The 23,185-nt window shown below is 36.1% G+C and overlaps 2 protein-coding genes across 6 annotated transcripts in view; one reads left to right on the top strand and one right to left on the bottom strand.

Annotated features, from left to right (window-relative positions):
- Nucleotides 1-1,580, bottom strand: part of PLCZ1 (phospholipase C zeta 1) — an 82,713-nt gene extending 81,133 nt beyond the window's left edge. For all 5 annotated transcript variants that reach the window (XR_013364238.1, XR_013364237.1, XM_077870895.1 and 2 more), the window contains exons 1-2: nucleotides 1,444-1,580; nucleotides 857-1,009 (exon numbers count right to left, since the gene is read on the bottom strand). Coding sequence is in view for 3 of the 5 variants with exons in the window: in XM_077870895.1 (XP_077727021.1) it covers nucleotides 857-867 (11 nt within the window). In the remaining 2 variants the exon portion in view is untranslated. The remainder of the gene's footprint in view (nucleotides 1-856; nucleotides 1,010-1,443) is intronic.
- A 32-nt stretch (nucleotides 1,581-1,612) lies between these two features.
- Nucleotides 1,613-2,698, top strand: CAPZA3 (capping actin protein of muscle Z-line subunit alpha 3). The gene has a single exon (XM_077870897.1). It carries the CDS (start codon nucleotides 1,782-1,784, stop codon nucleotides 2,679-2,681), a length of 900 nt encoding a protein of 299 aa, XP_077727023.1. The 5' UTR covers nucleotides 1,613-1,781; the 3' UTR covers nucleotides 2,682-2,698.
- Nucleotides 2,699-23,185: the final 20,487 nt, after the last annotated feature.

The following is a 23,185-nucleotide window of genomic DNA, read 5'->3' as shown; positions in this document are numbered from 1 at the left end:
TGATAAATAATATTTAAAGCAAAACTAAATAGGTACTATTCCGTATTAAAAGTATGAAAGAATTACAGGAAAAGAATAAAAATAAACATTTGAGAAATCAAGTTATTTGGGAAATGTAGTCTGTTTCCTGAAGAAATGGGCCTGGGGTCAGCTGGGCTTCCAGATCTCCCTGTCTCTTGACCTCTCTCAGCTTCACTTCCCTTGTCTGAAAAGTGGGCAAATTAATACTTAGGAAGGTGGGGGCATTAAATGAGCTCTTAACATACTAGTATACCCAGTTTCTGCTATTCTGCTACTAAGTGTTCAATAAATAATAACCATGTCTGGTATAATTATTATCATCATGACATCAGTTAAATGTCAAGCTATGCACATGCCAAAAAAAAAGTGCAACATTTTAAGTACCATCAAAAATGGTTAAAAATGCCATGCTGAGTGTATGTTTGGTATGAAGTGAAAACTGAAATAAGCGAGCTTACTTCTTGTATACAGATAAACTATAAAAATTAGGACACTTCAATTTGAAAAACTACAGTTGAGAATTGATATGACAGTTTATAAAATCATGAAAGGTATAGGTAAAGAATGTTCAAAATCCCACTCAAATTCAGATCGTTAAAACAAAAAGCCCTTAAATATAACGGCTATGATTTAATATGGCAAAGCTCATGTTCTTATAAGAAAAACACAGGAAGCTTAGAAAAGCTTAGGATGGATGGAAGGAAGCAGTTTATACTTAAATGAGAGAGGCTTAACTTCAGAACTCTTCAAAAAGAATGAAAGGGGAATCAAGCAAAGGGGATAAATCAATAAAAAGAAGAGGAAAGAGGAAGAGAAAGGACTTCTGAGTGGATATTTGTTCTCCATGTTTTCATGACCTGCTCTGTTTCTCCTTGCTTAGAAGTCTCTCCCCATTACGTGTTGTCATGGGTTCCAAATATAGTTAAATCTGCCCTTTTGTTGTAAAGGAATTTCTTTATATTCATCAGCTGTTGCCTCTGCCCTTTTTCTAGAGAGAAAGCAGAAAATACAGAGTGGTTTGTGACTGTGTTCTTTGGAGATCGCTCACACTTCAATCCCACAGAAACCATACACAAGGCTGGTCCCTGCACTTCACTGCCCTTGAACATCTCTAGCTTCTTGTTACATTTCGCCCATCTTCAAACCCTCCATGTTTATAAATGCACCATCCTCTGCTCTTTGGAATTTGTCTATCAACTGCCATCATATCTTGTTTTATTTTTACTATTTTGTTGACTCACCTCCCGCCGAAATTTTTCAACATAATGTGCTTCCAGTGGGTTTGGGGCAACTACCCTGAGGGCCTGAGAATAAATCAATGCCACTGTGTTCCCCACGGTGAAAGGGCTGCCAAACAGTTTCTAGAAACTCTGGGCTGCTTCTATAGATCCCTGGCAACATATAATGCACACAGAGACACACCACTTTTGAAGAAAGCTGTTCAGGAGGTTAAGTTCTTAAAATCTTCAAAATATGTATAGCTGTTGGCTGGGTACCACGCTGTCAGGTGACTGTCATGTTTTTCTTTGGATCTGAGCACCCATTGTGATATCATCGAAAGTTCCATGCTTCATAGAGCAAGCTTCTTTATGACTTCATCAGGAGACTCAGAGCTTGCCAGACAGCCTGTTTTCATGGTTAGACATAGTAATCTTAAGCTTGAATGTTTAACACCTTGATGGGAAAGGTGTCTCATGGAATGTTTTCTCATCCTTTGAACACTCTTAATTTCAGAAGCCTTGCTTCTGCTGCAACCAAACATGTCACTTAGTGTTCTGAGTAGGAAAGAGAAAGAAAGAGTAATTCGCAGACTGTTAATACAAGCTCCTCCAGGAGAATTTGTAAATGCTTTTGATGATCTCTGTCTGCTTATCCGTGATGAAAAACTCATGCACCATCAAGGTGAGTGTGCAGGCCACCAACACTGCCAAAAATACTCTGTACCACTCTGCATCGATGGAAATCCAGTACTCTTATCTCACCACAACGTAGTGGGTGACTACCGATTTTTTGACTATCAAAGCAAACTTTCTTTCAAATTCGACCTGCTTCAAAACCAGCTAAGAGACATCCAAAGTCACGGTATCATTCGGAATGAGACAGAATACCTGAGAAATGTTGTTCTGTGCGCCTTAAAACTGTATGTGAATGACCACTATCCAACAGGAAATTGCAACGTGCTGAGAAAATCGGTGAAAAATAAGGAGTTCTTGATAGCCTGCATTGAGGATCACAGCTATGAAACAAGAGATTGCTGGAATGGCCTTTGGAAATCTAAGTGGATTTTCCAAATAAATCCATTTCTAACCCAAGTAACAGGAAGAATTTTTGTGCAAGCTCATTTCTTCAGGGCTGTCAACCTTCATATTGAAATCTCCAAGGACCTGAAAGAAAGCTTGGAAGTAGTTAACCAAGCTCAACTGGCTTTAAATTTTGCAAGGCTTGTGGAAGAGCAAGAGAATATATTTCAAGCTGCAGTCTTAGAAGAATTACAGGAGTTATCGAACGAAGCCCTGAGAAAAATTCTACGAAGAGATCTTCCAGTGACCCGCACTCTTATTGACTGGCAAAGGATACTCTCTGACTTGAATCTGGTGATGTATCCTAAATTAGGATATGTCATTTATTCAAGAAGTGTGTTATGCAACTGGATAATATAAAGGATTGCTCCTGGTAATTGTCTTGACCTGATGTAGTTGTGTTTCTGGGAGGGGTGTTGGGATTTTCCTAAAGTTGAAAAGCCACTGGAGATGCCTATCATATGACAAATGCAAATTTAAATTAGGGAAAGGTGTAACAAATAATTTTACTCAGGGAATATTAACCAATAAGGGAAGAAAAGGATGATTTAAATGTGTTTCATGGTAGTAACCATCATAAAGCCAGAGATGTTTATTAGAACCTAAAACAACTTGATAGAATGTGGCACTCAGAAGTATTATAAAGGTGGCTAGGATATGTATGTGGGGTGTGTGTGTGTGTGTGTGTGTGTGTGTGTGTGTGTGTTTGTAGGAAGGACCTTTGACTTTCATTGTACCTGGAGAAGGTATGGAGATGAAAGTCACTCTGCAAGTGATACTTCATATAATTCAATTGAGTCCTACCCCAACCCAGAGATAGTGGATTTCACTAAGTGATGTTAGTGTTGGATTTTCCATGAAACCAAAAGATATCAAAAATCTACCTCAGATGAAGAACTATTAGTAAACTTGAATCCACTGCCATCATGCCTTTCCCTGTCCTCCAAGAATCGCAATTATTCAAATCTCTGGGCTTTTCTGATAACTAACATGGTCTTTGAAAAATCAACTCAAAAAGCCTGACCTCTCAAGCTTATATAGTCAGGATCTTGTGAAATCATCACTATAAACATTTATGAGTGTTTATTTCATGCCAGGCCCTGTGCTAAGTGATTTGCACATAATTTTTCATGATTAGGCTGGCACTAGTAGTAACTTCATTTTGTGTGAGAAAAAAAATCTAAGATTTCAAGTTGTTTAATTCATCTAGGCACATAGTAAGTGACAAGTGTGTCTGACTCTGCTTTTAACCTCTAGAGTAGGACTGCTCTCCATGGAGGCTTGTTTCATTAAGAATTGTGAACTCTACAGTGATTTAGGCAAGTATTTCACCCAAAAGACACTTCCATAGGAACTGAAATGGGTGGACTGCTGTTTTCTAGCCAAGACTACTATTCACTTACCTTATCACTATTCCTAGCAAGGTTACTGACCACTTGCCTCTGGTCTCAAATTCCAAATCTAAACCTCTCCAATAAGATTGCGATAGAGCAGTAGATAGGCCCCATCCCCTTATTCTGATTACTGGTAGGCAAAATACTCTGTATTTTGGATCCATGCTGTTGAGAAAATATCTTATTCTGCCTTAGAAACATTGGAGCAGACAATATTGGAATTCCTAAATCTCAAACCTTTCTACCTCAACTGGTGGTTCTTGGAGAATCTCAGGAGAATTACCTAGAACATATCTTTAAAAATACAACTTCCCAGTACCCATCTTCAGATTCGGATTTTGTAGGTTCAGAAATCTCTATTTTAGGCAATTATCAGAGATTACTCTGTTGCAAGGGATCCCAGGACCAAATTCTAAGAAATATTGGTCCAGTTATAAAGTGACATATCTTATGCTTTCTATTTACTTAATTAAAATCATTCCTTATAAAACTACTGTCAAATGAAGGTCATGTCTGCTACTTTACTGGATTCACCATGCACAGACTAACGACATACCTTCATCTGTTATAAAAGTTAAGGAAAACCTTTCTAAAGAAAAGTAGCAAAGACAATTGCTCTCATTGTACTAAAATATACCTATCTGACAGATTATTTAGCAAAAATTTAAATTGATTATGGTTATATATGTAAGTGTTGATTTGCCAGAACATTCCAGAATAGGACTTAATGGTTTATGGAACAATCACAGAAGCATTTAGCTCCCCCTGAAACATGGGGTTTTTAAAATAATATTTATTTGTATGTCTGGATATAAAAAGTCACATGTATAAATCATAAAAAATGCTTGAGGTATAAAGCATTTTGGCCTTTCCTCCGCCCCCCCCATTTAATTTTATGGAATTGTTTTAAATATTAAGAATTTATGACATATAAAAAATTTTATCCAATTCTTTTTCTATAACGTCCTATATATATAGTCCCATGTCATTAAAATTCCTTGAGCACATAATTTTAATTATTTACATGATATTCATACTGTTCATGCACCATAACAAGAAAACTATTTCTCTATTCATACATAATTTAAATTTTTAGCATTTTATATCTGTTATTAATTGGGCCATTGTGAACATTTCTATGCATAAAGCTATGCCACGTTGTGGATTATGTCCCTTAAGATAAATTCTCTAAAATTGCATATTGAAAAGATATGAACATATTAATGATTTCAATACATATTGCCAAGTTGCTTTCCAGAAAAATTTAACAATTTATAATCCCATCATAAGAGAATATCTAGCTCACATCAAATGTTTTCTTTGATAGGCAACAGACCTTAAAAGAATATAAATGAATTAAAAAGGTGTTCACTAACTTATGGTATATTATACCAAAAACTTCCCCACACTGATTTTATTTGGTAGTGATTTTCTTTGTGTGGAGCTGGCATAGCCAGAAAAATTTACTACTCCTCCTCTCTGTACCTTTATCACACATGTATACACACACAAACACACAAATACCCCCCCAAACTTAAACCTACTCTCTAGCAGTATACATATATACACACCCATGACCAGGCATATACACACATAGACAAAAAATGCTTCAGATCCTGAGGACTCAATGCATCATTTTTTAATATTCCAGTGTTTTCTCCTCCCCATCCCTCCCAACTGGAATATAAGCTCCTTAAGAATGGGGACCTTGTCTATCTCAAGGGTCTGGCCCATTACTGACTGTTATTTGGTAGTCACTCAATGAATGAATGAATGAATAAACAAATGAATAAGGGTAACAAAAACATGAAACATGCTAAGTTTAGTTGGCCTTAAGATTTTGTAAGACATCAATTCTTGCTGTCCCTTTAGGAACTGAATATTCGGGATCCCTGGGTGGCGCAGCGGTTTGGCGCCTGCCTTTGGCCCAGGGCGTGATCCTGGAGACCCAGGATCGAATCCCACGTCGGGCTCCCGGTGCATGGAGCCTGCTTCTCCCTCTGCCTGTGTCTCTGCCTCTCTCTCTCTCTCTGTGTGTGACTATCATAAATAAAAAAAATAAAAAAAAAAAACTTAAAAAAAAAGGAACTGAATATTCCTTTGCAGACTTCCCCCAAGCTGATGTTTGACCCTTCCTTCTAAGGCAAGTGATTGCATTCTGAAGCTGCCATTGGCTGCCTACGACTCTGATGAAAACTTTTGCTGGTCTCCAACAAGTTTAAGAAAATCAAATTATAAAAAAAAAGAAAATCAAATTCTTTAAAAGTCATGTATCTTTCAATTTTACATGATCCTCTGTCAAAGATCTTTGTGCCCTTCCTCTTAGGGGTCTGGTCCAGAGAGCTACCCAATGGATATATTGGCTACATCATGTTCTATTCAAACAGAGATTCAGGAGGGGCACTGATCCTTCAAATCCACCCCAACCACCCCCCCAACCTCCCCACCCCATCAGACTGAGTCCCTGCTATTCTGGGACGTGCCCTAGACTTAGGCATGCATTGAGACTAAAGCAGACTTCAGTTTTATTTTTTTGTTGGGACTTTGATCACAGTATACAAAACCCAGCAACTCCTTTCTACTTATCATTCAGATCTTCAGTAATCAAATAGAGTTCCTTCTGGGTGCTGCATATTTATGAAGGTCCCATAGTTGATTAGAGTTTAGTGGATCAATATGAAAAGTACTTTCAGGTGCTTGGGTGACTCAGTCAAGTGTCTGCCTTTGGCTCAGGTCATGACCTTGGGGTCCTGGGATGGAGCCGTGAGTCGGACTCCCTGCTCAGCCTGCTTCTCCCTTTCCTCCTGCCCAACCCCTTGTGCTCTTTCCCTCTCTCTTCTCTCAAATAAATAAAATCTTTAATTAAAAGAAAAAAAGGAAAGGAAAGTACTCTCAGGTCACTGCCACCCAACCAATTTTTTATTTATCTCACCTTCTCTTCAAACTCCTCATCATGACACATCTCAGATCCTGACCCTTTTACTTGGATAATTTCAGCAGTTTCTTATGCTATCGTACCATTGTTAAGGAATGGGTTCTTAGTCTACTACTTCCTATATTCTAGTGAAAACTATCTCAACTCCACATCAGTCTCTGGCCTCCCTTCTGATAAGCAGTCAACTTAGTTTTTTCTATTAATCCCTATAGCCTTCTTGACATGCTTTTGAATTTCTCTATTCTGCTTAAGCTCTGCTTCTCCATCATTCCTCTGCTTACTAGATGGCTCTGTCCCTTTACTAAGAAGACATGTGGTTTCAAAAAGAGCTTATACAGCTTCCTTTCTCTACTCTTAAAAATATACTTATTTTCTTCTCCTTCCAAGTAGTTTCCAGAGTGTACATTCCTTTCTTTTTTTTAAAGATTTCATTTATTTATTCATGAGAGACACAGAGAGAGAGAGAGAGAGGCAGGGACACAGACAGAGGGAGAAGCAGGCTCCATGCAGGGAGCCCAATGTGGGACCCGATGTGGGACCCAATCCCAGGACTCCAGGATCACACCCTGAGCTGAAGGCAGAGGCTTAACCGCTGAGCCACCCAGGCATCCCTATACATTCCTTCCTAAGACTAACTCTTCTCCTGTAGATGTGATCCTAAATCCTTGATCTTTGGTTATCCAGGCTCTTAATTCTTGAGCTACCTTTTTGGTTCTTAGTTCCTCAATCTCCCCATCCCATCATGGCTCCTCTCTTCCACCAGCAAGCAGACTCAGTTCCAACTAGCCTAAAAAATTTTCCCTAAAAGTTTCTCAGATCCCTTCACAATGAAACTTGTCAAAAGATTATCCTACTCTTTTTTTCTGCATCCTTACCACTTAAGGAATGGATTTAATTAAGAGATTGCTATGCTCTAGGCATTCTACCGGCAATTTCATCTGCCTCATTGATTCCTTATAAGAATCATACAAGTGGGAATTATTTTTTACAGCTTAGAAAACTAAGAATGTTCTTAAGTAGCTTTGCCAAATTGACACAGCTGGTAAGGGACAGAACTGGGATTCCAAATCAGGTCTGTCACACTTCAAAACTCCTGCTCTTTATACCATATCATGCTGCCCTAACTCTGCACTTTCTGGCTGCCAGGCTAATAGTCTAAGAAAAAGCCATTCTCAAAAGTTTTCAATATCATAATTGTTTATTCCAATTGCCTCTTGTCAGTTATCACCATGGGAGCATGACTATTTCTTCATCCAGAAAAACATTTAATTCCTCAGTTGTACTTGCATTTTAGTCTCCCCCTCCTCTAATTCCTTTCATTTCTCCTCTTCTACTGTACCCCACAAACACAAGCAATTCTCCAGACTTTAGTTTTCCATTCTCTTCTTTTCACATTATCACCTTCAATCAATAAGATCTTGAGCAACCAGCCCATTCTTCACAATATGTATCACAATATTCATCAAGTACAACAGGACTGGAGAAAACTCCAGTACTCACAATCCATGGCCTATTACTAAGTAGTTCTTCCAAACAGTGTTTTTAATAGCATATGGATCTTTTTTTCCCTTCCCTCTTGGCTTCAAAACTCGTTGCTCATTTTTGTCACTAAGCACTGCATTTATTGTGAAAGCCAACCTTGACCACACTCTGCCAGAATGGCTTTGCATAAACATATCTCCCAGTTTTACTTTGACCTCCAAGAATATCCCATGTTGGCACTGTTTCTCCTCTATGTTTCTCCTCTGTCCATTCCCTCTGCCCTTCCCATCCCACATCCATCCAATCCCAGTTTGCCTATGCTCTATAAATGAAAACAAGGCATCTACTAAATAATAATACAGATAACTCTAATCAACCTGACTTTGGGCTTCATTTCCAATTTTATCTACAAGTCCTACCTTATAGTGTCAAAATCATTGTTTCTTTCCTCTCCTCTCTCTTTCCTGCTCCTCTCTCCTTCAAGAAACAAATCATTGTTTCTTTCCTGCTCCTCTCTTTTTCCTGCTCTCAGCAGCACTATCTTGCCAATAACTCAAGGTCAAAATTTCAGGCATTCTTAACTTCTTTACTATTTCCTAAAATTTAATTAGTCATTGAATCTTTTTATGTCCATCCCTGAAAGTACTTTTCTTATTTATTCCCTCTCTCAATCCATAATCTCTCTTATTTCACACTTATCAAGTTTTCTAACAGGTTTGCCTTCTTTTCTTTTCTTTTTTTTTTATCTCCAATCTATTCTATGAAGTTCTGCCAAATTAATTTTCATAAACCTCAACTGATTACTCACAGTTGTTACTTACAATATTCATCAAACACCATTAAAAGATACCTATTAACTACGGGATATATTTCATTTTCTGGCTTAGGGTTCCAAGGTTCTCATGATCTAAGTGCCCCTTTCTCTTCCATGGACCTTGTATGGCTAAGCTGGACTTAACCACTTCTTCCAAGAACCCTCTCTTAGAAGCTTCACCAGAAGTACTCGCTACATTTCCTAAATGTGAACACATTTTATCTAATTCTGCCTTGGTACTTGTCTACTCTAAATTTAATATCAGATGTGTTTGTTCTGCTTTTCTTAATAGACTAAAAGGAGAGATTTTTGTTTCTTTTATATACAGTGCAGTAGAAATCTATGAAACTTTGAATCAGAATATCTAAGTTCAAGTCTTGATTTTACCAATTATTACTTTTGTGACATCAAATAATGTCACAAAATAAAATAAAATAAAATACATGACTTCTTTGATAGTTGTTCCATTTGCTAAGTGAAAGTTGAATGCATCCTTAGCATTATGTTTTACACCTACTGTGTGGGCAATAAATGATTGGCGAAGAAATAAATGTTCAAGAAAAGAAAGAGCATCAATCCCACCAAACTCTCTACCTTTTAGAAACTGTAATTTATAAATGCCTTTGAGTTGGAAGTATAGTTTTGCATTTGAAAGATCTTTCATAGTGTCTGGCACATGATAAGAATACAATTCCCATACTATGTTTCCCTGATAATTCATTATTGATGTTATATTATATGCCATATGCCATGTGGACACAGATACCTTAAGGAGGCCCCAGGGACTAGATTTGCTTTACAAATTTAACCAGCGCGTGCCCCAACAAAAAACAGATGACAAATACAAACTGGATTGTTCAAAGAAAATATGGTGAAGGGATTGTCCACACAGATAAGGGAATATAGAGGAAAGCAAAATAACATTAAAGCCATTCACAGGGACCCCTGGGTGGCTCAGCGGTTGAGCATCTGCCTTCAGGTCAGGTCATGATCCTGGAGTCCTAGGATTGAGTTCTGCCACAGAGTCCCCATGGGGAGCCTGCTTCTCCCTCTGCCTATATCTCTGATTCTCACTCTGTGTCTCTCATGAATAAATAAAGAAAATCTTTTTAAAAATAAAATAAATAAAGCCATTCACATATTTAGGGGAAAGTTAGGAAATGCCCACTAACCTGGAGGGAAGGGTCAATATAATGAGCCACAAGAAGGAGGGCTGTAACCATCTGTGAAGGGACATTGCCAGAGTGAGGAGGCCTCTAAGAAAGAGACATCTCAGGAAGAGACCCCTCAAGAAGGGAAGAAGGGTATAAGTGCCCTCCTTTTTTTTTTTTACCTCCAGCTTCTGTCAGAGCTCCCCATTGTCAAAACTGATCAAAAGCCAGAGGACAAGGGACTCTGTTAATATGGACCATGTATATCAGCCTCCTAAAACCAATAGTAGAACGGGGAAGGAAAGAAGATAGATTTAGATGAAGGATACCGGACACACATTCATTTATCTGAATGTGATTTCTGACACTTTATAGGGCTTTTTTTTTTTTTTTTTTTTTTTTAGGGCTTTTATTTTAATAAGATGAACATCTGGCATTTACTAAGTATATTTTGTCCTTTTGTTCATTTAGAAATGCCATTAGTTTAAATAAATAAATATATTTTATAGAGCTACATAAAAGATGTGTTTGGAAGGATTTCAAGTAATTTTTCTGAATATTTTAGTCCATTTTAACTGCCTTGAAAAGAACAACCAGGTTATAAATGCAACAGCTTTCCTGAATTAACTTTATTGCATAAATATAATGCTTATCATACTCTTCTTATCTCCCTAGTCACTTTTTATTCTCATTTTAGAATATGTAAAGTGCCCTCACTCTGCAAGCACCATGTTCATGTTCCAAACTCATACAAATAAAAAAGAATTTATTGTCTGAATAGGATTTACTAATTGGACAGATTTATTTTTTCATTCCTTAGGAATGTGATCTGTGACCCTAATAGCATGCAAATGCAGCCCTCAGTTCAGAGACAGTCAAAGCCTGAGATGGAAGAAAGAGAAAATTCCATAAGCATTATATGTGTTTTTACCAGAGATACCCGAACAGTATCGTAATGTTTTTTAATGAGTATCTCTCATGTTCACTTCAGGACTTCTTTCCCCACCTCATCTTTGGATCAACAATCTTCAATCAACAGCTCAAAATCTTGTGGATTTTTAAAAAATATAGGATTTATAAAACATAAAAATAAAGGAAAATCAGGGTTCTTTTGCAAAGTTATTATCAGAGCATAACAAATACCTAAAGTTTAAGAAGGGCTTATAGTGTTTTTCTGGAATTAAATCAGCTATGTCTCCACTGGTGATCATATGTCAGACTGATCTGTTCAGATTTCTAGAAATACTTGAGGAGTAGGAGTAACCTGATCTCTAACGGCTAGACCTCAAGAAATAGAAAAGGAAAATTTGGTGACAGTGGCTTTTTATGATTATGTGGTACCATTCAGTACTTTTTTTGGAACTGAATTGACTCCCAGCACACATCTATTTATGAAGAATTTATGGAAATTTTGAGTTAACCTGCATTAACTTACTTAGGTTGGGCCAAGATACACTTGTAACCCACTTGCCAACATTCACTGTGTTTGTTTTACCTGAGAACACCTCACATCAAACACTTCAAGACCTAGTAGAACAATTTGACATTGCTACCAACCCACTCATACATGAGTTGCAGCTTCCTCCTAAGGGATTGGAATCCCAGGAGCCTCCCTTATGCTACCACAAATTTATTTAGCTCATTCCCAAAATTCTTTTCAAAATATTTTCAATATAACTAACTCTGCTTCCCTTTTAACTTCTTATTAATCAATTTCTCCTTTTAAATTAATTTTCAAAAATAATTTTTTATAAATATGCTCTGAGGAAAAGGATTCTATCTTATTTACTTTGGTGATCCCATTACTGAGTCTGGAGCATAATGAGTGTTTGGTAGATATTTGTTGAATATGAAATGAAGAGTTAGATGGATAACTGCATTAAAGGAAAAAATTAAATCTACTACAGTTTCTTTTACCTTTTTCTTTTGTTTTCATTTTTTTCTTGTTATTTATCTTATTACATTTTATTCTTTTATTTTTTTCAATTCTAGTATAATTAACATAGAGTATTATATTAGTTTCAGGCAATGATTCAACAATCCTACTACCATTCCCTTTAAATGGATACTTTTTCCACTAAACATTTTAATTTCTAAAGCATTAAGAGGTGAATGCCAATTTGAGAATGTAAGCACAAAAGATGTCCTAATGTTTAATGTCCATTCCATGGACAAACAAGTTCAAAATGCTATATGTGCTCCTACTTGGATTCTCAAAGTACATTAGCACATTAAAGGCTTTGAGACAGTATATTACTTAAAAAAAATAATTTAGTTGAGCGTTACCTGGAAGTCATCTGTGATTCTTCCCTTTTCTGCTCACCACTCACATCTAATCTATCTGTAAGGTCTGTGAGTTTGACCTCCAAAAGAATATCTGCCCACCTCCCTCCATCACTGTTGCCATCGCTCCAGTCCAGGGCACATCCTTTCACCAAAGAGCACTGCAATGTCCTCCTAATTGATGTCACTGCTTCCACTTTTAGTTTCTCAAAACCATTTCAACAAAGTAGCCAAAATAAGCTTAAAAAATTTTTTTAACCATCTGCTTACTGAAGCATGCCAACATGTTTAATGTTCTTAAAATCTAATCTTAAGTATATTGGCTTATAGGGTCTTAGGGCCTCTGGCCTAAGCCTCACACTCAAACTGATCAACCACCAACCCTGACTACTCTTAAATCCACTTAAACTTTCTTTTATGCCTTTTCCTTACTGGCATGAGGGCCTTTATACTTTTAAAGTTTCCTCTCCCTGAAAACTTACACTCTTCAGCTCTTCTCATTACCAGTTACTCTTCAGCCTTCAAGTCTCAGCTCAAACACTCTTTGTTTCTTTCTTTTCTTAATTGAAGTACAGTTAACACACAATGTTACTTTAGGTTCAGGTGTACAACAAAGTGATTCAACAAGTCTTTGCATCATGCTATGCTCACCACAAGCACAGCTACCATCTGTCACCATACAACCTGTTACAATACCCACCACATCGCCAACTGTTATTTCCTTCATAGCACTCACCATCATTTGAACTTTTAAAAATTCTGACCTTCTATCCTGGAATACAAACCCCATAAAGGCAACAACCTTGTTTTTCTTGCTCACTGAATATCCTTGGAACCTAAATAATGCCCAGCACATGAGAGGGAATAAGTATTTGCTGAACAAATATGTTTGTGCATGGGACCCTCTTTCAAGTAAAACTTACTAATGTTCCACACAACGCATTTTGGGAAAGTCAAATGTAGGCTGTCAAGTTACCATTTTACATAAGAAGTCTGTGTATAGCTACAGAGAATTAAGATTTCTATCCACATACAAAAGCTTTTTAATTCTGATGTAGAAATACAACACATGTGCTCAAAAATCCGTTATACAGTATATGTCAAGACAATTAGGTGACAGTATACATCTACTGTGTTAATATATTTTCATTAGCCATTATATGTTTTACTTTCTATAAAGAATTCTCCTTTTCTTTGAATATTTCTTTACAGTTGATTCCATCCTTGTCTTGAAAAACTCATGTTCAAGTCTTCTTCAAGCCCTTAAAAAGCTTGGAAATAGTTTGAAGAACTTCATAGTTTCTTTATTGTTTTGGTTTTGGTGTTGACTAAGACAACCATCATACAGCTTTATTTTTTCATTCCTTGATTGGGAAATTGAAATGAGGCCCTAAGAATTTGTGTACTTTTTTTCAAATTAACGCATTAGTCCTGGTCCAGTTTATAGTCACATTTTGTTCTAGTTTCTCTATGATTCCTAAATCCACAAAGCAAAATTAAAAAGAGTATATATTAGAGGCTGGACCCAAACGATGAGCTTAAGCAGCACCTAACCTCAGGAAGGATGTTTGGTAAGACCCACTCCCACCTCCATTGGAATGGAGCAGTCTTATTATTTGTTCATTCTGACAGAAGTGGGACTAGAGGACAATTTTATTTCCCCTTTACCTTCTAATAATTGGAAGGGATTTGTCCTAACAAAGAGAGTCTTAACAACTCCATTGCCGTTTACATGGCCAATCTCCTTACAAGTGGATGGTATCAAAAAAGGAAATAATCTACAATCTCCTACTAAGTCAAATTAACACTAATACTCATAACTTTTAACAGGTCTTTTAACATTATCTTCATGTGGTTGATGAATGGCACAATTATACAGACCTTAAGTGGGAACCTAAAATGGAGAGAAGTAAATCTTATCTTTCTTCTGATAACATGCACACAGTTTGACACAAGAAGTGAACTGGAAGAAGACAGCAATCCTAACAGAAAAATGGGCAAAGTAAATAGGTAATTTACAGAGTAGGCAATCCAAAACGCCTCTGACAAGAGCACATGCAAATTAAGCAACCATTAGTTTCATGTTACACTTATTTAAAAAGGCAAAAAATAGACACTAGTTTAAGTAAGTTATGATAAAGATGTGCATTTGTGTACACGTACATGTGTGCATACATGTGTGTAAGTACATGTGTATGTGTGCATGTGCATGTGTAGGAATTTTCATGTGACACTGATGGGAGGTTAAGCAAAAGCTGCTGTTCTTTAAGAGCAATCTGCCACTATTTAGTCAAATGAAACATATGCATAACCTATGACTTAGCAATTCCTTAGTACTTCCTTCCAAAATTCTTACACTCGTCTGAAAGGAAACATGTACAAGGATGTTCATTGCAGCATTGTTTGTGGTGGCAGGAAGTTCATAGCAATTTAGAAGTCCACCACCAATGAATTAAAGGGTAAAGGTGTAACAGCATACCAAGGAGTACCATGGACAGCTGGAAATAACAGAACAAATGTACAGAGAAGAGTAGGAGTGGATCTTAAAAACATGCTGTTGGATAACAAAGAGTAAGACACAATGTCTATCACAATAACAATTGCATAAATTAAAAATAGATGTTCAGAAGTAAAACACATTTTTCAAGAACACACTTAAAAAAAAACCCACATCGAGTGTATTAGAATGATTTCCAACACAGGACAGATAAAAAGCAATGGGGAATAAAATCAATAGATAACATGGGTTAATTAAAACAAAACAAAACAAAAACAAAAGAAAAGAACCAAGGAAATAAATGAAAAAACAATAAACCATAAGAAAACAACTAAAGCACAAAAAGAGGAAAGTGAAGAGAAAATAAACAGAAGTAAAAACACTTTCACTCATCTAGAAGCAGCATGAAAACGTTAAGCCCCCAAAGATGAACTGAAATATCCTCCAGTAGTGCCCCCATCTCCCCTTACTCCTCCGGGGTTAAAAGGCACTGCGCTTCATTGCCAGCTCATGTCATCATGAAAGATGAGCAGTAGTAAGACTGGAGCTGAGAAATGGGTGAGGCTGTGCTCTGCATCAAGGCAGCAGTGCCCCTCATGTGTCTGAGGTTGAGCTCCTCGTGATAAGAACAAAGTGAAACTGGCAATGAACTCTATCTCTGGTTTTGCGTCTAGATGATTGGAAGGTGAGTTTGGCTTCGTAGCTGCCAAACTGGCACTAAGGCATTGTTCAGAAGAGAGCAAGAGTACAGGATTCGTGCCCGGCATAGAGTTCCCACCAGGAAATTGGAAAGTCAGTGTATTTCTTACCAGCTCAGAAGGTTATGAAAATCTGACCACAAAAATATAGCATGACTTTCCTGTGACTTGCACAAAATTGTAACAAATTTCTGTTTAATAAAACTGCTTTACAAAGTACATAAATTACCTGCTTCTCTGGTTTCTCACGTTCTGATCCTCAATAGTATTCATTTCTATCTTGTTGCCTCACCTATTTCCTGATGGTGAAGAAAATTTGCAGAAAGAAGTTGCTGAACTATTCACTTTTAAATTTTTACTTATTATAGTTCAATGAGTATGTCAGAAAAAGCAAAACCACAAAGTTAAAATCCATTTATCTTTAAGCAGAGTGTTGCATTCAGAGGAATTTAGCTGTAAAATTATTAGTGATATTTTTCCGGGAAATGACAGTATAACAGAAAATGAGTTGACACTTTTCAAATAGGTATTGCAGACGCTTGGTGCCCTTCCACACAATCACATGTATTCTCGGGATGCCCTGGAGTTTCTGGCACAAAGAACAGACAGTGCAAGACTTGATATTAGACAGTCAATTTACAACTACCCCAAGATATGTGATTCTGGGGAATACAGTGCATTTCCAAAGTAATTACCGTACAGTAGAAAATATTATGGGAATCCCTATAGCTAAGCTTAAAATATATATGTTAACATTTTAAACATATTACTAAAATGTGTCTCTTGCACACTAAAGCCAAAAGGTGTTTGGAATGACTACAGTTGAGAAAGTATCTTATGGAGTCAATAGAATGCAAGAGATTCTCTTCCAACCCGTCTGCAATGGCCATCTATCAAATCCAGAGTTAGAAATATATGTATGTTATCCACCAAGTAAAACTATTCCCCTCTTCTGCATTCCCCCCTTATTAGCCTCTCTTGGGAAAGCAACCATGGAGAAGACTCACACGATGCCAACATTAAACTCTTTCCAAAGATCTACAGAACATGGGAATATCTAAATCAAGATGAATTCATCTACTGTTGGTGAAACAAAATATAAACCATTGTTTATAAAGCATTGGATTTATGACATATATTTAATTTAGTTTTCATCAATTTATTCTACAAGTCATTGTTCTGAAAATACTACTGTACCAGGACCTGTGGAATTAGATAGGTAACATGAGTGATGATCGTTGTTCTCCAAAATCTTGAAGGTGCAATGCTGAGGAAACAGGAATAATTGTATGTTATATAATTAGTGTCCTTATAGAGAATGATAGCTATTAGTATTTAATGACGAAACTTCAAGTTTTCCACCATTTGGAGATGATAATTTTAACAGAGATTGTTATTGAGAAATTGATACCTTTGCTCTTTGCTCTTATAGACCCAAACAATAAAAAGAATGAAAAAGTAATATTTTTTTATGAGACAGAGTTTTGAATTCTGGAATCCCTTGTCCTAAAAGTAACAGGGTTTTTTGGGTTGTTTTTGTTTTTTGTTTTTTTTTTCTGATTCAGATCTAGAGAAAGTGAATTAAGTTGGTTTATCCCCGAGTGGCAAGAGATGGTAGGTTTTGTATTTTGAAGGTAGAGACAAGTGAGGCTAAATGAAAGTCTGGCAGAAATATACTATTTCCCACACATGGCAAGAAGTGTCAGGAACACTGGCAGGGTTGCTTATGCAAACAAAGGAGGAATTACTCCCAGCACCAACTATGTGATTGAAATTGGACATCCTACTTTTCTTGTATTTGGGTGTCAAGAATCCATTTCTATCCATTTCATGAAAATAAGGTCTAACGTATAAGAAATATGAATTCGAAAAGACCTTTCCAATGAATTATTCTCTGATCTGCTGAACAGCTTATTTTCTATTTTTCAGTCTTAGGAAAAGCAAGAATATTCCCTCATTCAGTTATATTTATTAAGCCTATTCTTCATACAAACCCTGTGTTAGGCACAGGAAACACAAGAGAAAATAGGACACTTTTCTTGTTTCTGAGTAGGTCCCAACTGAGTCAGAGGTACTGGCATTTAAAGAACTAAGTAAATAATAAACAGAATCATAAACTATGCACTGGGAGAGAACAGATGAGAGTAGCAAATTTTCCCTGGGGAAGTGAAGGAAGGCTTGGATTGTGGATGCTGCCACCACCCCAACCAGGGCACACAACACCCCCACACCAGAATTGGAGCATGGACAGACGCCAGGAGACCCCACTCCGAGCCTATCCTCCTCGCACTAATTCAGGACAACTCTGCATCCTTATACACAGTCTGTGAGCCAGATTTGCTTTGCTGAACCCTGTTCCAACCAAAACTGCTTCCTTGCCTGCTTCCCACAGTTGATTCCAAAGAGACTTCCCAGTGAACATCCTGCAAGCAAACCTTTGTCTCAGTTTGCTTTCTGGAAAGCCTATGATGATTTGACAAAGGAAGTGATTGAGACTCAAATGTTTACCAAGAGTTTGCTAGACAAAGGTGGTGACAATATAGATTTTACCTAAGCTATTTTTCTGTGGTCCTAGAACATAAAGATGGTTCATCCTCCCAACTTTTTGTTTTCCAAACCCCTCACCCTGTTGTATTCCAGGAAAGGGCTTACTACAAAGAACCATGTTTTCAAGCTTGACTTAGAAAACACTCTTCCTTCTCCTGACTCCCATAAGTGTATCAGATGATTCCCTTATTTATACAGAACAAGGCCAAACACCTACCCTCAAAATTCTCATTTTTGTCTCCTAAATTATTGGCTAAACTCTTTGTAACCTCAAAGCTAGACTGACAAAAAATAAACTTTGCTTCTTCATCTGACTGACTTCTTTTTATTACAAAGACCAATCCCACCTATAAAATTACTCCACCTGTAACTTTTCTATTCTCCGCAAAATCTAAGGCAAAACCACTCTGCCGAGACCTGATCCTCAGATCTGGGGTGTTTTCCTTTTGCAATATTCTAAAGTCAATCTTCCTACATGTCTAGGTTTCTCGCCTTTGACACTGAGATGACAGCAGGCACAAGAAACATAATGAACAAAGTCACCAAAGTATGAAAGGACCTGGTATTGTCCAAGAGACACTGGGAATTTGAGGTGACAGGAATGTAGATTTGTGGTCAGGGCCAGGGTGGATAGCAATCAGCTAGGATAGACTGAAGCCCTTGCATGTTAAACCAAGCATTTCATCCTTAATGTGGGAATTCCAAAGGCCTTTTTACAGTCCTTCCTGAAGGTAAACGGTTTTGGTCACTAGCCAGGGGAGAATAGTTCCTGAAAAGACCAAAAGGCTTTAGAAGTTGTCATCAAGGGAGCATGTCATTAAGAAAACAAGGTCTTCAGCTCACAAATCTTTAAAATCCTCAAGAGTTTTGTAAAACTATATATCCACCTGTATATTTATAAGTTACACTCATGACTTTTTATAAAAAGTTTAAACAGTTGCATGTAATTTCAAATATATTGTAAATATTGAGATTTTGAAACAAAATCTTTATATCAAGTTTTTAAAAGTATTTAGTAGAATCTAAATACTCTGGATTTTTCTAAAAGGTAAGTGAACAAACACTCGGCTAATTTTATATAGTTTCTTTATCTTTTTGAACTTTCACATTTCATTTCACCAGCATATTTTATACTAATGTAATATATTTTTATGCTAGAAAGGCTTTTACTTGAAGTCTTTTACATCAGGAAGTATAATATATCTTTCTTACAAAAATATGTATATAATTTTTCCTGTGCCCATGGACTCTATAAGTTTCTTTAATTTCTTCTATAAATAATTATTCAAAAGCATAAATATATTACAAATGAATGATTAATTTTTAAAGAAAAAAATAAAATTTATTGGAAATTCACCTCATAATGATATGGATCAAGCTAATTTATCTCCAATTAGTTTATATATCTATGAATGAATATTACTTATTGCTAGAAAGAGAGAGAGTTCAGCACAAAATCTATTTTTATTTCATAAATATAAGCAATGAGCAAACAATCAGATAAATAATAGGTGTGAAAGAGTTTTTTTCTAACAATGAACAATATCACTCTGTTCTTTAAGCTGTTCTGAATTTTATAGCAAAATCACACAATAATCTATTATCAAAAAATATTTTAATACTGTATCAATTCATAACTTGTCAAGTAGCCCTTCTGTTATTTTAAAAGCAAAGAATTCAAAACCAACTTATTTACAAGGACTTTATTGTAGGCACTGAAGCTCTCAGTTTTCTTGGAGGAACACAGAGGCTTTACTAAGACTCATCCAATGACTAACCTTACGTTGTAACTCTTTCACTTAAAGGTATTTTATTAATTCAATATACTCACATAGGGAGAGGAAAAATGAAATATTAAATTCAATACATCTTTGTTAGTGCAACAATCTTTTTCAACAGTATTATTCTATCAAAGTCTGGGAGCTACAGAGTTAACTCACTTCATTAATGGAAAATGTCTAGCATACAACCTAATTAGCAAAACAAGCCCTCCTTGTCAAACCAATCAGCCAAATCAGGAAAAAAAAAAATCTGAGTTCAAGTTTTCACTTCCAATAAAAGTGTTATTACATATTTTTTAGAAATACAAAATTTCTGTGAAATTAATTAGGAATCAGACCTTGTAACAGAGATTAAGACTAGATTTTTTCCATATTCTAGTAAGTTGAAAGCACGATAATATGCCATTTCTATTTCTTAATTTATAAGCCTGTTATGTGAAAATTCATGAGTTATTTAGAAATGAGAAGTATGATATCAGGTATAGGATTCCTTTGGTAAATGTGTACTTCTGGTATATAATTGAATAAAGCCTGTATACAAAATATCATTAATCCAGAATCAAAATTCCCTATGTATTTCATGAAAGAAATGATATGTACTGCTAAAAATTATTTATTCCAAAAATTAGCATAGTTGTATTTTTTGCTAATAGGAGGTAGGAAATATTTAATATTTTATAGGCAAAAAAGATTAGTCTGACTGAAATCAGAATAAATATTTTATTAAATGATTTGAGAAAATAAGTTTAACTACATTAGAAAATGATTAACTCCAATCTAAAAGAAATCATATAAAATGTACATTCACAGTGTTAATCCAGTATCTTAAAAATTTGATAATGTCAAAATAATTTCCAGCTATATGGAAAAGAATCAACAATCCAATTTTTTTTAACATCCAATTTTTAATCCTTTGGCTCTTCATTTTGAGCTGATGCCTGGCTTGAGGATGACTATTGAAAATAGTTGGAAAGAATCAGTTCTTTAAATGGCAAACCTTGTTCTCAAGACACTCTCTTTCAAGAACACCGTGTTCTTCCACACTTCACAAGGCAATAGAAGAAGCAAAATCACTCCCATTATTCCACTCTACAATGTATCTGAATTCAGAACATGACAACACTCAACCAATACTCAAATGTCCTTTTGCTTGGAGCCCTAGAACATTTTACATCCTGGGAAAATGTACCATAGTATGGTTTGGATGAAGGCTATGCCTGTTTCATGCAGTGGAGGTATAGCTGTTACGAAAAGAAGATGGCGAAATAGAATCTGCCTGAATATGCAGGAAGGTTCTCTTCAGATATGTTTTCAGAAAAATATGTATGGAAATTGAGGATCTAGAAAATAATATCCTTAACTGTCTTGCAAACTCCCATAGGTACTCCTAGCTCAGTTGAAAGACTGTCATCATAAGACTATACATTGAGTTCTAGCCACCTATAAATAGAAAGCTAATAATGAAAGAATGAAAAAACCATGAGATATCTGGCAAAGTTTTTGTGTCTTACTCACAAAGATTTTGTATACTTGCTTCTGTATAATATTTCTACGAAAAAACAGAAGGAATTCACTTCTTTATGTCACAAACAAAAAAATTGTAACTCAGGGTCATTGCTCTCAATCATTTCAGGTGTTAAAAAAAAAAGAGGGTCACCTTGCTCCCAGGTAAGTAGTCACCAATCTATTCCACTGAGTTAACCTCTCTTTTTTTTTAAAGATTTATTTATTTATTTATGATAGAGAGAGAGGGGCAGAGACACAGGAGGAGGGAGAAGCAGTCTCCATGCCAGGAGCCCGACGCAGGACTTGATCCCAGGACTCCAGGATCGCGCCCTGGGCCAAAGGCAGGGCTAAACCACTGAGCCACCCAGGGATCCCCAACCTCTTTTTTTTTTTTAAGTAGGCTCCACTTATTGTGTGGATCCCAAAATGGGGCTTGAACTCAGGACCCAGAGATCAAGATCAGAGCCAAGATCAAAAGTCAGATCCTCTACCAGCTATACCACCTAGCCACCCCTGAGTTTGCCTTTTGAGACAAGGATGGGATGGGGTGGGTGGTGCAAGTGAGGTGATGGGGAACCTACTCGGGCAGAACAAGGGGAACATCTTCACTGTTCAGTCATTTGAAATAACTCCAGCAAAGCAACTTTCCGATTGTAGAGCTACAAACCACTACAAGCAATATCTGCTTATTACTTAATATTTTTGATAGGAAAATAAGAGGAATTTTATTTAAAAACTTAGGCTGATGTCTGCTCCTTAGATTTCTGACTACTTCTTGGACTGCCAAATGAAGGAACCAATTTATTCATTTAGGACCTAGTAAGTAGACGAAAGTCTCTCTTTGGTTAAGATTTATCTAAATGATGTGATACCTAATGTTATTTTTTTAATTGTTATATATATATGAAAAATATAAATAAAAATGGATTTGATTTTTAAAACCTAAAAACTTACAAATTCTTCATATTTATTATGATAAAAAATCGAAGAAAAAGAAAGAAGGAAAGTCTTTCTCAAGAAAGCCTAGTAGAAAAACTGCTTGAATGCTTTAATTTCTATTTTAAAAATTAATCTTGCAACATTTTATACAAAATCTTATAATTGGTTCCACAGTTAATTAAAATTTCATTAGTGAGCAGATATGAAAAGCACAGCTTATTTGAAGTATTTATTATTCCTTCTTGGATTGTTAATGAATTAAACCCTCAAGTGCATCTGTATTAAAGTCACCTTCCTGCTCCTCTATCTACATTCTCAGAAAGTAATATGTTAAAACCAAGAGGGCTTCATATATTTGGCGCTATTATTTTTTCCTGCCTAACTTGAGGATGTAAATTTATTCCATGGTACTTTCTGAAAAATTAACTACTGTTTCAGCTATCATAGTCTTTTCCAGTCCAGTTACTTTAATAATTAAGATTCTATTTGAAGTTCATTTTCATTTAAGCATATTATAACTTTTGTCAACATTTTTCTCTTTATCCAAAGGTTGGTTTGAAGTCACGTCAACAACATTAACTGTTCTAATCTGTGTACTCTCCATGAGAGAAGATGCTATTTCATCCTCTGGAGTTGGGTTTGTATTTCATAACCTATTTAAAGCAGATTTAAAAGAAATCAATCACTGCTACAAATATCAGTGGTTTTGAAGACCCTTGGGATAGTTCTTAACTGTAAATGTCCTACTATGAAATAGATTAAATTATCTGCAAAGTAAAACATATATACATATAGATAGTAGTAGTAGTAGTAGTAGTAGTAGTAGTAGTGATTATT

This window comes from Canis aureus, chromosome 25 (genome assembly GCF_053574225.1).
Source record: "Canis aureus isolate CA01 chromosome 25, VMU_Caureus_v.1.0, whole genome shotgun sequence".
In the NCBI taxonomy this organism is placed as follows: Eukaryota; Metazoa; Chordata; class Mammalia; order Carnivora; family Canidae; genus Canis; species Canis aureus.
Note: the sequence above shows the minus strand (reverse complement) of the source record. Positions and strands in the feature narration are given on the sequence as shown.